Below are 16,459 nucleotides of genomic sequence, written 5' to 3'. Positions count from 1 at the left end.
AGAGAAGATCCGTGGTCTAGTATCGAAGATCATCAAGTGGAGAAGGCGCGAGCAATCATCGATTCTTTGGAGAATCTGTAACACCCGTCTTTTTAGTACCTTTCACGATTAGTTTTGTTTTGAGAACGAGCGAGTGATAGACCTTGATTAAAATACCGTCTTCGTTTTGTTTAGTTGCGAATGGAATTTTCGAATGCTTGTTTTGTTGTTGATTAATTGTGTGGTGAAAATAGTCGACGAGATTATTGTGAGAATCGTCGATGGAAAAGTTGGGTGTTCGTCTAAGTACTTTGAATAACACCAAAGTACTAAAATAATAAAACACCACAATTAAATCTAAGCACTAAATTTCATATATTTTTGGGCCTATCACTTTTGTCTACTATTATTATTCTCTCCTACGCCATACATCCTAATTCAATTGGGATACTTTAATATAGCCATTTATTCATAATCCCTATATAATTCCTGCAGTCAAATCTTAGTCAAATAAATCTCTTCCAATCCCATAACCATACGGTTTCTTCCATATACCTATCTCCCTTAAAAATCTCCAACCAAAATCCATTCCCTTTCATATATATATTTCTCCCCAACGCAACTTCATCATCTTTTTATGAAGCTGCCGTTATCTTATTCCTTTCAGCAAAGAGGTATTTTCTTTTCTCCTCACGTTCATGTATATGAAAATCTCCCTATTTGTTGATTTCAAATTTTCGATATCACAGTTTGAAAGAGAAATCAAGAATTGTGATCTTTTGTTTCAATACCTTCTCTTCTGCAAGTTTGGTTTCTTCCTGAAGGTACGCCCCCAAATTCTGAAAGTCTCTGCATTCAATTCCATGACATAGTTCACATGTTCACGGTAGCTATTTCGATTAAAAACTCCTGAAAGATTAGTGATTCATAGTTCTTGATAAAGCCTCGATCTTTACTGCAAATAGATATTGCCATTTTGTTTTCTCTATACTTTGGTCTGCCCATTAATATTTGAAACAGAATAATTAGAGAAGTTAATAAAAGTTTAGATTTGGAAAAAGGGGAGACGGGGACAGCAGCAGCGTAGCTTTGACGGCGGCTGTGGGTATAGCAGCGAACGAAAGGAAGAGATTTGAATGTTGAGGGAGAAAGAATCTGTTTTGAGGATTTTGTGTTAACATGGAAATAGAGGCGAGAATTTGAGGGAAAGTATAGTGCTGGGTGTTCTTTCTGTCATTTTTGAATTAAGCAGTAGGGAGAGAAAGAGTTTGCTAATTGAAATTTGAGGAAGACGAATTGGGCTGGGAGTATTTATGTAGTACAATTCCTTTTAATTGTTATATTAATTCTTACTACCTCTGTCCCCAAAATTTGCTACACTTTGATCCGACACGGGTTTTAAGAAATTTAATGGAAGTGAGTTGAAAAAATTGGTGGGATGTGGGTCCTACTTTTAAAGTATTAGTTTTATAATAAAATGTGAGTAGGAATGAGTTAGTGTAATATGGGGTCCACTACCAAAAATGGTAAAAGTGAAGTGTATCAAATTTTCAGGGACGAACCAAAATGGTAATATGTATCAAATTTTCAGGGACAGAGATATTATTATTCATTCTGTGATGAATGGGAATATATATTCTTTTTCTTATTATTTACAGCACACATAGACGTGCGTTGTGTGGGAGTATATATGTGTACTGATTTGGGAATAGGCTACTGTTTATTTTGATTTCTTTATTTATTTTGTTGGGTACTTAAATACTTTTATGGACCACTACTATCCAATTAATTTAATAGGGTGATATATATAATTAGTTGTGAGTTTCGGTAGATATATATAATGTGTACGTGAGTTTGGCGTGAGTTTGGCTGGGAGTAATATATTAAATGACCATGCTATTCTTTTCCTTAGTTCTTGTTTAATAGAGTTGACCGATTAGTGTTGGGTTAATTATTTTATTAAGTAATTGAAATTTATGTAATTTAGAATTTAGTCGCTTGGTCTATTTTTTTTAGTAATAACCGAGAGTTCAAGTATGTTGGCCACCATAGGGTTTTGTGTTTGATTGATGAGTCTGTTTTATTATTTGTGAACGAGGAATAAATTTTTCACACACACATAGGATGCATGCATTGTCTCTAATTAAATTATTTAGCAAAGGCTGAATCTTTTTGCATATCATGTTTTTAAAAAAAGGGTGAACTTGTGCACGTTGTTTGCGGTGGAAACGGAAAGTGAATTGAGGAGCTAAGCGTGTGAGGTGGACTTTCGTTTTAAATAAGGACTATGTCCTAAATACTATTTTTATGTGAAAGGAGGTGAAAATTGTTTGTCTTGCCATGTTTTGTGTTTGAATGAACCTATCTGAAGTGGCTATGCCATGTATGTTTAATCGAATTCGGGTCCCAGTAGGGCCGCAAACCCTGCTCGGACTAGTGTACACCCAGTAGATCGTGCGCTATCTCTTTGGAGTTGGCCGGTCTATTGACTTGGTTCGTGGCCACGTTCCTTGTCATGTATGTTCAGATATGGTTAAGGGTGAGCAAAATAACCGAAAACCGAATGTCCGAACCGAACCAAACCGAAATTTTGAAATTCGGTTCGGTTTTTTCGGTTTTTCTGTTCGGTTCGGTTTTAAAAATACAAAAATTTCGGTTTTTTGGTTCGGTTCGGTTTGGGCGAAAAAAAAATCGAAAAACCGAATTATGTTTTAAATATATTATTATATATTTTTATCTTATTAATTTAGTATATTATATCACATATATAATATATATTCTTCTAATATATTTTTATATAATAAATATTATATATATTATATTAATTTTATATTATATATATTTATATTCTATTAGTATATAAAATAAAATAAATTAGACATATTAAAATATACTATTTTTTTCGATTTTTCGGTTTTGTTTTGAAATTTCGGTTTTTTCGGTTTGGTTCAGTTTTTTAAGTTCGGTTTTCGATTTTTCGATTTTCAGTTTTTCGATTTTTCGGTTCGGTTCGGTTTTAATTTTAGCCTAAATTCGGTTTTTCGGGTTCGGTTCGGTTTGGGCGAAAAACCGAACCGAAACCCGAATGCACACCCCTAGATATGGTGATGGTGCTGTGGATGGAAAATGGTTGCAACCGAAATTTATGTGAAAATGCTTTTAGTGACTTGGGTTCTTTTCTTTTAAAACCCCCGAGATCACTCGGTATGGCTTGACAAACTGATTTGGCATGTGTCCACTGAGTGCATCAAGTACTCAGCCCTGCATATTTGTTTTTCTTAATGTGCAGATTGAGCGACGACGGGCGTGGAGGATGTTGAGCAGAATTCATGGATTATTTATGTTTGGCTTAGTACTGTTGGATATGTCGTGTCTTCATACTTGGCATTTTCCATGTCTTGAACGCTTCCGCTAGGTGTCTTTTCTTTAAAATTGTTTTAGTATTGAGAACCTAACTCTTTTCAAAATTGTTACTTTCTAGTCTTTATTTCTTTAGAAGTTGATACTTTGTTGAAATGATACTATGTTGTTTTCTAAGTTATTTTAATTATTTAAATATTTTGGTTAAAGATGTGTGTTTCCCCCTTTCTTCCCCGCTTCTTTAATCATCCCCTAGTCGCGATCAACCGTGTTTTCTATCTTAGAAAATACGGGCGTGACAGAATCAAATCGGTAACCCTAAACCATAGAATTCATGTTTTAGGATTTACTTTCTTTGAGCATGAATTATTTGCGTTCTAGTATGCAATTATCTGTTTAACATGTTAATTGATTAATCACATAATCGGTTAAATAGATCCTTATCTGATTTATTTATTTTGTACAAGTCTTTCGCTATGCAAGGGGCACCAAACTTCAACAATTCCTATCACATACCCGATAGACTAGAGAAGCGAAAGAATGAAACTCGGTCGATTACCATATCAAGAGACTAGTAAAGTGTAAGATAAGGACTTGGTTGTTTGTATAGCATGTTAAAAAGTTTAGAAATCACATAAAAGTACAGTAAAAGAAGATAAAAATGCTTTATTATCTCAAACCAACTTAAAACAAAAAGTCAAAAACTAAAAAAGAAAGTAATTTATTATCTCTAGCTCGTTTTTTCCTTTGATTATTTTTGGCAAATGTTAGAAAGTTATTTTGGGAAATGATAGTAGAGTATAAGAACATAAAAAAGCTCACTATATATGTTTATAGTTTCATCTTATAACAACTCAAAACAGAAACTTTTATAAAAATAATTTTTATCTCCCGTTCTTTTCTTTTAGTAGTAGTAGTATTATTTTGGCAAATACTAATCCTTCCGACCCTAATTAATTGTCACTCTTTTCCATTTTGGTCAGTTTCTCAATAATTGTCACACTTCATTTTTATCATAAACGATAAGTAGGACTCACATTTCAACTCACTTCCCACATCATTTTATTATAAAACTAATATAAAAAGTGGGTTCCACATTCCACTAATTTTTTCAACCAACTTTTTTTTACATTTCTTAAATCCCGTGTCCGGTCAAAGAGTAACAATTAATCAAGGACGGATGGAGTATTATTTTCTTCTTCGATAAACTCAATGACCAAGATAATGCAACTGTACATAATTTTTGCATTGAATTCAATGCCTTTTTGGCTTTTTGCAATGTATGCTCGAACAAACGTTTGGTCACTTGAAGTCTCTTTATGCTTGTAGTAATCTAGTTCTCGTACTTTACTTTTTTGGATTGGATCATAAACAATATAATTTGTTTGACTTCATTATGATGACAAAATACTAACGCAATGTAAATTAAATTTTGAGATCCAGTTCAAACAACAGTCAAATAGATGATAATATCAACAACATGACAAATTATGATGACTGATTAAATATATATGTAAATAGGAATTCTGATATTGGAACATACCCACGCGACCAGTAGTGAAAATGTAAAAGAAAAGGATTAATTTCTTGTATCCATTAAATTAAATAAATAAATATATATAGTTAGTTTTCATTTAATATTTTACCAGTTTCATTTACATTTTATTTTATAGGGAAATTCTATTCAAAATTGCCAATTTCTTCTTAAAACAGGTGACATCTATAAATGAGACTATTTTTTTGGACAAATGAGTATTTCTTTATGCACGATTCACAATAAATATATTTTTTTTTACTATTTTTAATATGTAGATTTAACGTTCCAATAACACGTTCAACTCATAATTAAAAACTAATAATATAACTCACAATCAACTATTTTTCTACCTACTTTTATTTTACAAAAGTCACACAGTTTTCTTGACACCAAAAGAGTACTCCCTCCTCCCATTAAATATGCAACATTTGCTTTTCGGCACGAGAATTTTTGTAGTGTTGTTTTGTAAGTTAATAAAGAGAGAAGAAAAAGTAGAGATAATATTATTTCCATTTTTGGAAACATTTCATTTTTAATGAGACAAACAAAAACATAAAACGTTTCATTTCTAATGGGACAGATGGACTATATTTTATAAAATGGAAATGTGTTTATACCATTACTAATTCTCATCCCAAAAGAAAAGTTCCCGTTTTAAACAGGATAAGAATACAATATTCTATAAATAGCCACACATTACAAAATTATCACTCACAAAACATAGAGAGAATGCAGTCCACGAAGAGTTTAACCTTCAAGGTGTCGAGAAAAAACCCCGAGCTGATCGCGCCGGCAAAGGCGACGCCTCACGAATTCAAGCTCCTCTCCGACATCGACGATCAAGATGGCCTCCGCTTCCAAATTCCGGTGATTCAGTTCTACCGCTCCCAGGAAGGCAAGGGCATCATGGATCCCGTGAAGGCGATCCGTGACGCCGTTGCCAAGGCTTTGGTTTCGTACTACCCTTTCGCCGGGCGACTGAGGGAACGCGCGGCCCGGAAGCTGGTGGTGGAGTGCACCGGAGAGGGCGTCATGTTCATCGAGGCCGACGCGGACGTGACGCTCAAGCAGTTTGGAGAGGCTCTTCATCCGCCGTTCCCATGTTTGAAAGAGCTGCTTTATGATGTTCCTGGATCAACCCAACTCCTCAATTGCCCCCTCTTGCTGATTCAGGTCACCATCCCTATTTAATTACTGCAAAACTTTCAATCTACGTATACACATCTTTTTTCCAGACATTACCTTTTGGATAACCAAGTATATGGCTCTCGCACTGTACTATTTACACTTAATACACAAAATAAAATTGTATAAAATCTCGTTAGCACAAAAGAAATCTTAATAATATCAATTGTTTTTGTTTCAGTGTACAATAGAAGACAAATAAGCACTCTCAAAAAAATCGACTTCAATTTTTTTTTTAACCAATTAAACATGTTAATTTGTATTTCTAAATGCATCACACTCATTTTTACAAATATATCCGTTGTTGGTGTTCTAACTGAAATCAAGAGACGTATATAAAAAAATTGTTTCAGGAAAGCAAAAAATTAAGAGTGTAGCAGATAATTGTGTCTTTATCTTAAGGACGCTTTACTTTATCCTTATAAGATGAATTTATTGTAGTAAAAGGCTTAAGTTCCTTATCATGTTAAAAATATATATATTTTTTTCATATAGTATTGTTAAATTTTGTATTATTTGCGTAAATCATTGTCCTAAATTTATGAATTTTAAATTAAAATATATAGCCCTTGTTGAAACATTTAAAGAAGCATATTGTCGATTCTACTTGAAACTCATGGGTTGATCCCAATAACTCGACAATTTGATTGTATTAGAGTAAGGATATTTTGTAATCCAAAAAAAATTCCAATCTAATTACACCCCTAAATCATAACCAAAGTCTCATAGGGTTGCCCCGAATTGAGCGAGATCTCATGATATAATTTTCTAATTTCATTAACCCTTTTCCAACTTTTACTGGTAAAATAAATTATTTTTTCATAACCTTATACTCGTTACTTCATTTTAAAACTCTTCCCGATATTGGGATAAGAAGATAAAAAAATTTCTCCCTCAGTCTCATAATAGATGGCACGCTTGGGGAATGACACGGAACTAAAGGAGATGTTATTTTGTGTGTTAGGTGAGAGAAAAAATAGTATATTTATATTAATGTAAGAGTAAAGTGTAACATCTAATATGGAGTGAAGGATTACACAATTATTAACTTCATGATTTTGATATTTTCGTTATCTTTTATAGGTTACTCGACTGAAATGCGGAGGATTCATCTTCGCAATCCGCCTGAATCACACAATGAGCGACGCGTTCGGACTCGTCCAATTTATGTCAGCGGTCGGCGTACTCGCCTGCGGCGCCGAGGCCCCTTCCATCCCACCGGTCTGGGAGCGACACCTCCTCACCGCACGCGACCCGCCGACTGTGACGCACATGCACCGCGAGTACGACGACGTCATTCCAGACGCCAAAAAAGGAGCTCCCACCCCACCCCAAGACATGGCGCACCGCTCCTTCTTTTTCGGCCCAGCCGAGCTCTCTGCTCTTCGCAGCCTCCTGCCTCCCCACACGCGCCGCAACAGCTCTACCTTCGAGCTCCTCGCAGCCTCCCTCTGGCGCTGTCGCACAATCGCCATCTCGCCAGACCCCAAGGATGAGGTCAGGGAGGACACATGTGGAGAGTGAAGAGGGCTTTAGCCCCTAACTATAGAGATATGATCAGTTGGAAAACTATCTTAAATTGGTAACTGACAACTATGTCAACAACGTATGCTGTAGATGTCTATACAAAGATATTTGTATGTCAACTAAATGCATTTGACATTCATGTGTCTTCTAGTTGACATGTAAATAATGATGTCAATTACGTAGTTCACATACAAATGTCTTCTTGTTGACATCTGTAACGTAGATCGTTGACATAGTTGTCAAATATCAATTTAAGATAGTTGTCAACCTAACATGACGTATAATTATATAAAATCCCCAATCACAATATTTTGAAAATTAAGTCCTTACTAAACTCGTTTCTGCGTCCATCCAGGTCAGATTCATGTGCATCGTGAACACTCGGCGCCGATTCAGTCAGCCACTCCCAGCCGGCTACTACGGCAACGCCTTCGCTTTCTCAGTCGCGATAGCAACTGCAGGAGACTTATCGACGAGACCGCTGGATTTCGTGGTGGGGCTGGTGAAGAAGGCCAAGGACGAGGTGACGGAGGAGTACATGAGGTCGCTGGCGGATGTGATGGTGATTAGGAACCGCCCGCATTTCTCTGTGGCGCGGACCTACCTGGTGTCGGATGTGAGGCACGCGGGCTTCAGAAAGGTGGATTTCGGGTGGGGAAAACCGGTTTACGGTGGACCGGCGGAGGGCGGGGTCGATGAGATTCCTGGAGTGGTGAACTTTTACATTCCTTTTATGAATAACAAGGGCGAGGACGGAGTGTTGGTTCCAATGTGCTTGGCGGCGAATGCCATGGAAGTGTTCGTCAAAGAGCTCGAGGGGATGTTACAAGGTGTCGATGCGGTGGCTGGCCGGAAAAAGGGGGTGTTCATAGGGTCGGCTATGTGAATTAGTCAAAACTAAGTTCCAGCTTTCTTCTCAAATAAAAACCGAATAAGACTTCTTCCAGTATTAGGACTTAATTTTATTTAATAAGAGTGATTGATTAATGCATACATATGAACTGGTTATTTTATTTAAATTGAAACAAGTAAATTGGGCACATACCAATTAACTCTATTGTTTATGCAGCTAAGTCGGGAGAAGAAGGTAATCAATTGCTAACTAATTAACAATTCCACATTAAGACCAAATATTAGTCATTCAAATTAAGACTAAATATTAGCCATTAGATTATGAGATCTAGTGGTTGAAATTATGCCAAATAGATTATATTTTAAACTAAAAAATAATTAAATAAACTTAAAGGATATATAATGTCAATTCCTATATATGGTGGTTGAAACTAATCACTTTCTCTCTCCTCAAAATCATCTTAAAACTCTAAATTTATGTAACTTTCTCGATTTAAAATATTTTTCTGTAAAAAATAGTACTACCTCCATGTGATTAAAGAGGATCCGTGACAGTCTTGCACTGGATCTGAAAATTTAGAGGGACCTATGAGTCCAATATTACAGAGGGACCTTCGAGTCAAATACAGAGGGACCTATGAGTCCAATATTACAGAGGGACCTATGAGTCCAATATAGAGAGACCTATGAGTCCAATATTACAGAGGGACCTTCGGGTCAAATACAGAGGAACCTATGAGTCCAATATTAAAGAGGGACCTATGAGTCCAATTAAAGAGGGACCTTCGGGTCATAGAGGAATCTTAGACAGATACTAGGCTTGAACTGTCAGAATAATAAACTGAACAGAGAGGCATATGCATATAAATATGAAATTGCTATGATATTATTTTTTATTATATGTGTTGGTTAAAGAATATGTTTGATATTTGTGTAATGGAGAATTAAAGGGACTATCTGTTTATTAGCAATATATACGTCAAAAAAGGTTGGGATGTGACATTTAGATGGTATCTGTAACAGCCCGCCCTCCTATGGTACAATAAATGCAGCGATTGCTATCAAAACTGACTTAAAAGAGTTTAACATAGGCTAGGGTTCCATTTAAAGAGGCTTGACCTAAGTATAAAACGGACTATCAGAGTCGCAAGTCAAAGGTTTAATCAAGAGAAATAAATGAAGGATAAGTACTATAAAGTATGATCAAAACTGAAGGGTTCAATAAATCCCAATGATATCACAAGATGTCTCAAGATTCTAAAACGAAAGGAACAAGTGCAAAATATCCAAATAATACTAAAGTGTTTCAAAGAAGATTCAGCGGAAACGACCAAGAGAAAGTGCAACTATGTATGGAGACACAACAACGCTTGAAGTTCAAAACACCCATCTTAATTAGTTAATATGCTCAACACCCGCCACCGCTCGTCGTCGTTCAACCTGCACATAAGGAAAACACATGCAGGGCTGAGTATTTTGAAATACTCAGTGAACTCGTTGCCAAAACATTTTATAAGTTATGCCACCCTTACCATAGTGGACTCGAGGTTTTACACTTTTCAAGATAAATATTCAACGAGTATCACAAAAATATTTTCATAGATTGGCCAATCAAACAACTCCCCAATTTCCTCACCACTTTCCACAATCTCATCATTTCCATAGTGCGGCGAAAGTGTGGCCACACTTTTCGCCCACGAGACCGGCCGACTAGCAAGGACGGCTCCCGATCCCACCGTGTACACAGCCTGGTAGGATTTGCGGCCCGTACTCAGACCCGAATTCGTTTAAATATATCCATAGCCATTGTAGCCTAATGGAGCGTACTCACAAACTAGGCATCAGGCACACAATATCATCACAAAACAAACATAGGCATGGCATAACAGTTAAACCACCCTTATCTCTCCACTTTCATAAATTTGCAACATAAAAGAGTTTAGGAATAAAGCCCACCTCGACTACTTAGATTTCAAGTATGTTCTTTCCTTTGTTATCCTGCTTCGCAACCGAGGTTTCACCTTTTAATCACATAGGCATATATATCACAAATCAGATTCAACACAAACTCCCAACTCATGCATGTCTCAACGCTTTTCCCTTTTCCCATCGATTTATCTTAACGTCATCAATCAAGGCCATGTTCATCACATAAGTTCCATTCGCATCTCAACTCTAGATCTAACATCAACATATGTCACACAAGAATATTTTGCCAACATACACACAACACACACACGCACACACACTCGCCACACCCACACGCACACACGCCACACACATGCATACATCTTTCCAAATCCCCTTTATCCCACTTTCACTCAACAAGATGCACGAGGGTTCAAGAATACCGATTAATCAGTTAGAAAGAAGAGGAGTCGAGTAGAAAGAAGAAGATTTATATGAGAATACCTTTTTGAGAATAACGAACGGTAGAAATGAAGTAAGACTTCGTTCTTCAAAAATTTTGAGGCTCAAACACTAATTCTTCTCAAAGGATGAAGGATTATTGGAGTAAAGTGGAAGAAAATTGAGAGAGAAGGAAAAGAGGGAGGGGGCAAAAATTGTGATGGCTAGGGTTAGGGGTTTCTCTTATTTATAGTGCTCAATAAGTTCTTTAGGTAAATAATATAGAATATTTGGTAAGATTTGATTTTCCATAATTAATTAAAAACAAATATTGTGGAGTAGGGAGAAAGAAAAAGATCTAGGGTTCAAGCATGGGGATTTTCGAAATATATGGCTTTTAATTAGCCAAGATTTTGTTTTGTATATTTTACGGAGTAGAATAAAATATCACGGAGCAAAATAAAAATAAAAATCCTCCCCATCGGGAAAAGAAATTGGAGTGTATTTGCTCCTTTAAATAAGGAATGGATCTTTAATATTAACTAAAATAAGATATGGCAAGATCTCCTTGAGGTATGGAAAGATTTGGTAGAATATTTAAATTCTAGGTATGGAAGGAAATCAATAAGGGATCAATTAAAAATAAAATAATTCTTCCTTCCCAAATATAGGTGATTTTCGAAAATCACCTTAAAACAATAGGGTTCGATTTTTCTTATTAGGAAATAGAGAATAATTGGGTTTTGGATTTAATTTGAATAAATATCCCAATAATTAAATTAAATCCGGAAAAAATGGGATTTTCTCCACTAAGGCTATGATTTTCGAAAATTCCAAGGAAAAGGTTATGGAATAGTATCCTAAAAATCTTACTCACCCTTAAACAATTAAATCATCACAAAATTTCACCTTTAATTCAAATATTCGCATGCCACGTCATTGACAAGACGAGGTTTTTATTAGGGCGGCGACTCTTGTGTGTGCGTGTGCGTGTCAACTAGCCAGGAGGGTGCCTAGACCTAGATGTGTCGTTGGGTCTGTGCCTAAAACCTCTTGTCAACAAAAATACCTCAACCCACTTCTACTGGCAAGTATAGTGGAGTAAGGGTCGATCCCACAGAGATGGATGTAGGCGAAGTGCAATTGCAAAGACATTTTGGAAGGGTTGGTTAGCTACCACGCTTTTGGGGTTGAGTTCTACCTAGGCATAAAATTAAAATGAGACTCTACCTATACTGACCAGTAGATAACTAAATGCTTAATGCTATTGGATGTGTACGTGAATGTGAATGTTGGACACCTAGTTATGCATATGACAAGCTACTAGACGAAACTTACTAAAAATGGCTAAACAAAAGGTAAAGGGAATCAAAGGACATGCTGGCAGACTGGCTGCTGGGTTTGCAGAAAAGCTGGAAAAAAGTGCAAGTACAAAAGCAAAAAGTAACAAAAGCAACATATCTTTGATTGTGACATTTTCTTCTTCACCAAGCTAAACTACCCAGATCTAACAAACTCCATTGATGAATGCTCAAGCTCAAAAATTCGTAAATGCAATATTTAACTTGAAATCAAGAACGAAAGCAAGAAAAACTGAAATTTACGCATACTGGTCAACAGGACAGGGTGACAGACACAAGCAGAAACGAATTCCATGAATTTTTGTGAAACTTAAACCGATTAAAACTTGTAAACACTTGAGGAAAGACTAGATCTAACTAAGCTAGGCAGATTCAAGCACTTAAACAACATAAATCAACATAAAACTATCAGATCTATCTAACTAGAGAAATTTAAAGCAATAACAAAGTTGAAACTCAAATAAAACCATAAAAACTTAACTTCATTCAAACATTCAAACCAAAAGATGCTTCAAACAAATTAACTACTGAAATCCGAGACAAATGCAAGTAAAACAAGTTCTTAAACTAAGAAAGCATTAAAAGAAAGCATGTAAATGGCTGATGGCTTCTTCTGAAACTGGAACTGGACTATGGCGGCTGGAATGAATCAGGCATGATGACTCCCTGCCGGCTGGTGGCCGGAATCTTCATGGCAGGTTGCTGGATTTAGAGAGTGGAACTTAGAGCTAATGGAGCTATTCTCCCAAAAAGTGTTCTCAAAGTGATAAGTGATAAGTCAAAAGTGATTCCTCCTTATGTTCAGCTCCTATTTATAGGGTGGCTTGCCCTAATTTCTAGGGCTGCCTCTTCATGCGAAATGACAATTTTGCCCCTCTTTAGTAGGTGATTGTTCCAAGAAAGTCCTTCCTTCTCGTGTCCAGTTCCGTAGCATCCATCCTGGCCAGTTTGCACCTTTTCTGCTCATACTGACCAGTTGCACACTCTTTTACTACTTTTTCGCGCCAATTCTTCTGATCCTTTCCTCCTGATTTAGTACCTCAACTTGCACACTTTAGCAACTATATTGCAGATATTATCCAATGAAGCACGTTATACTGACCAATAACCAAAGCTTAGAACGAGACTCATCAAACTGCTCACACTTAACACACTACAAAAAACTGCCGGTTTACTAGCGGAAAATTTTGTTGCTAATTCGCATAATTCCGCTAGTAAAATGGATTAGCAGCGGATTAGCAACAGATCAACACTGCTAGTAAATTCCTTGCTGCTAAAATTTAGCAACTACCAAAATTGTGCTACTAATGGTTTAGTAACAAATTAGTAGCAGAATGTGTCTGTTGATAATTGTTGGCATCAAAAGGGAATCGAAAAATTTAGCAACAAACTTAGTATGTTGCAAATTGTTAGCAACGAATTAGCAATGCACCAAATTTGCTCCTAAATTGTTGGAATCAGAAAGGGATCGAAAATATTAGCAACAAACTTAGTCCGTTACAAATTATTAGCAACGAATTAGCAGTGCACCAAATTTGCTCCTAAATTGTCAGAATCAAAAAGGGATCGAAAATATTAGCAACAAACTTAGTCCGTTATAAATTATTAGCAACGAATTAGCAGTGCACCAAATTTGCTCCTAAATTGTCGGAATCAAAAAGGGATCGAAAATATTAGCAACAAACTTAGTCCGTTACAAATTGTTAGCAACGAAATTAGCAGCGCACCAAATTTGCACCTAAATTATCGGCATCAAAAAGGGATCGAAAAAATTAGCAAAACTTAGTCCGTTACAAACTGTTAGCAACACACTTAATTCATCCTAAAATTATCAACGAATTAGCAACAAGCTCAATTGGGCCCAAATTTAATATTTAAAAAAAATCATTGGTTGGTATTTTGCTACTAAGTTTAAGTTACACATTATTGTTTCAATTATTTGTTTGCTTATCCAATTACAACAAATTGTTTATAGCAAACCAACAAAATATCAAACAAACAACATCAATTTGTAGACAAGTAATATAGATTGATAAAGTAATAGTAATGTACTTTTCAAAAAAAAAAAAAAAACATGAAATCTGGTACCGTTATAAGTTTAAACTATAATAGTTTATAAATACAAAAACAAATGTCAATCTACTAATTCCGCAGATCATCACGACTAGACTGACAGTAGAGTGACTACAGTGCTGGGACTGCTGGGGCATGTACTGGTTGATACTCTCTTTTATAGTCTTCACTTCTTCTATCATACCATGAACGGTTCATACACATAGTCATTGATTTGAACAACTTTTTCCGCCGTCTATTTATCAAAATAAAATAAGACTAACATTACTACAAATAATAAATCTACTATAAGAATTTTTATATATTACACACTTACCAAACCCAGTATGTGTATCCCTTTGAAATTGCTTCCTTCCATCCAGAAGTATGTGCCCATCATCACCCATGAGATTGACATCCACAAGTGCTGCATTCATATCTCGTTCTAATAATAAAAGAAATTTGACATTGAAAATGTACTCCCTTTGTTCCATAGTAATGGAGGCGTTTCTTTTCGGCACAGAGATTAAGAAAAATTGTGTTAGTTGAGTTAAATAAAGGGAGAATAAAGTGGAAAATGAAAAAAGGTGGAGAGATGAAAAGAGAAAAAAGTAATAGAGAGTAAAAGTAGGTGTGGAAAAATGCATTGACTTTTTACTTAAAAGGGAAATGACTCTATTAATATGGAACGTACCAAAATGATAAAATGACTCTATTACTATGGAACGGAGGGAGTACTTAATAAACATGATATGAAGCATCTATTAACAATTAATATATAAAAAATAAATAAAGAAACAACTAGAATTAAAATAAAGACAGAAAAATGAAAGTTATTAACTAACATTAACAAGCAAAAATGATCAATTAAGAGCAATTTGCAGATGGAACTATATTATATCTGCAATTGCGAATTCACAAATACATGTGCACGAAATTCATATAAAGCAATCAAAATTCACAAGAACATTTGTATATATAATGCTTTAGTAAAATCAGAAGCAACATTGGAGAGAGAACCGTGAGAGGAAGGTTCAGGATGGTGCAAGCCGGGGAGAGAGGCGGCGGTAGCAGCGGCGGCGGAGAGGAAATGTCGGCGGCAGGATTGATTAGAATTTCTGTATAATGAAGAATTGTGTGCTATTAAACTTAACCTATTGTGGGATTTTGACCTAATTTAATAGTAAGATTTTAGTTAATGCCTAAGGGTTTGTTTCAATAAATAATTACTATTAGGCTTTGTTTCGTAGGTTTCAAGAAATTTCCTAAAGACAAAGTTAATTATTTCTCCTTTTAATTATGGTTTTAATTAAATATTTTAGTTTATTATGTTATTATGTTATATTTAATTTTTATTTACTCGATGACTTTATGAAATAGTTTGAAGAAATGTTATATATTGAATGATTTAAGTATTGCTATATATACTGAACAATAATCAATATAATTTAATTTACATTAACATAGATAATTGAGCTGGAGTAAGACTTTTACATTTAGCAAAAATATTTATAATATAAATTGGACACTATGAATTAAGATAATATGTACAAATTTTACCTTACTAGTTTTATTCAAGAATATTCAATAATGAGAAAGAATGAAAAAATTATATTGAATCAAATGATAGAGAATAAAGTATGAGAGATTAAGAGAGACTAAAACAATTAATAGACTGTAATGTACTCCCTCCGTCCAAAAAAAAAATAGACAAATTTGTATACAGCATGGGTTTTAGTGTGCAATTCGTAAAGTAAGAGAGAGATGGTAAAAAGTAAGAAAAAGAGAGTGAAAACATAGTGTAATTGGTAAAAAAAACTTCCATATTTAGACTTGGTCTAATGTTAGAGGACGACAAAAAATGGTAAAATAGTCTATCTTTTGAGGCGGAGAGAGCATTATTTTTTTGCTTAAAAATGAAAATTACTCACTTGCAGTGGGACGAACTTAAAAGAGAAATCAATCACTTGTATAAAAAAATTATAATTGAAAATGTTTTCTTATTATTAATATTTTGTAATATATATTAAAATTAACAAACATAATACTAATTAAAGTCAAATTATTATAAATAAATATTTTTCAACTATTTTTTTAAATAATTATCAACAATGGGCTCCAAATTTGATATTTGATTTTTACGTATTTATTTATTTCTTCATTGAAGAGAAAATATCACAAATGAAACTTCTCTGCTAGTACATTAGGCAACCAAGATCCACTACAATTCCGTTGGTTTTATTACCAGCAGCATTTT

General features: G+C 35.0%; 1 protein-coding gene and 1 long non-coding RNA gene across 2 annotated transcripts; both read left to right on the top strand.

The window, feature by feature from the left end:
• The first annotated feature begins 535 nt into the window (after positions 1 to 535).
• On the top strand, positions 536 to 3,484 carry LOC148932552 (uncharacterized). Its single transcript, XR_016135078.1, has 3 exons — positions 536 to 653; positions 729 to 803; positions 3,269 to 3,484. It is a non-coding gene; the product is annotated as an uncharacterized LOC148932552 (long non-coding RNA).
• Positions 3,485 to 5,605: 2,121 nt separating this feature from the next.
• On the top strand, positions 5,606 to 8,579 carry LOC125196494 (benzyl alcohol O-benzoyltransferase-like). Its single transcript, XM_048095030.2, has 3 exons — positions 5,606 to 6,049; positions 7,145 to 7,558; positions 7,944 to 8,579. Exons 1-3 carry the CDS (start codon positions 5,606 to 5,608, stop codon positions 8,472 to 8,474), a joined length of 1,389 nt encoding a protein of 462 aa, XP_047950987.1. The 3' UTR covers positions 8,475 to 8,579.
• The last annotated feature ends 7,880 nt before the right edge of the window (positions 8,580 to 16,459 follow it).

This window comes from Salvia hispanica, chromosome 2 (genome assembly GCF_029641045.1).
Source record: "Salvia hispanica isolate PSC_SH4W2 chromosome 2, Shi_PSC_v1, whole genome shotgun sequence".
Classification (NCBI taxonomy): domain Eukaryota; kingdom Viridiplantae; phylum Streptophyta; class Magnoliopsida; order Lamiales; family Lamiaceae; genus Salvia; species Salvia hispanica.
Note: the sequence above shows the minus strand (reverse complement) of the source record. Positions and strands in the feature narration are given on the sequence as shown.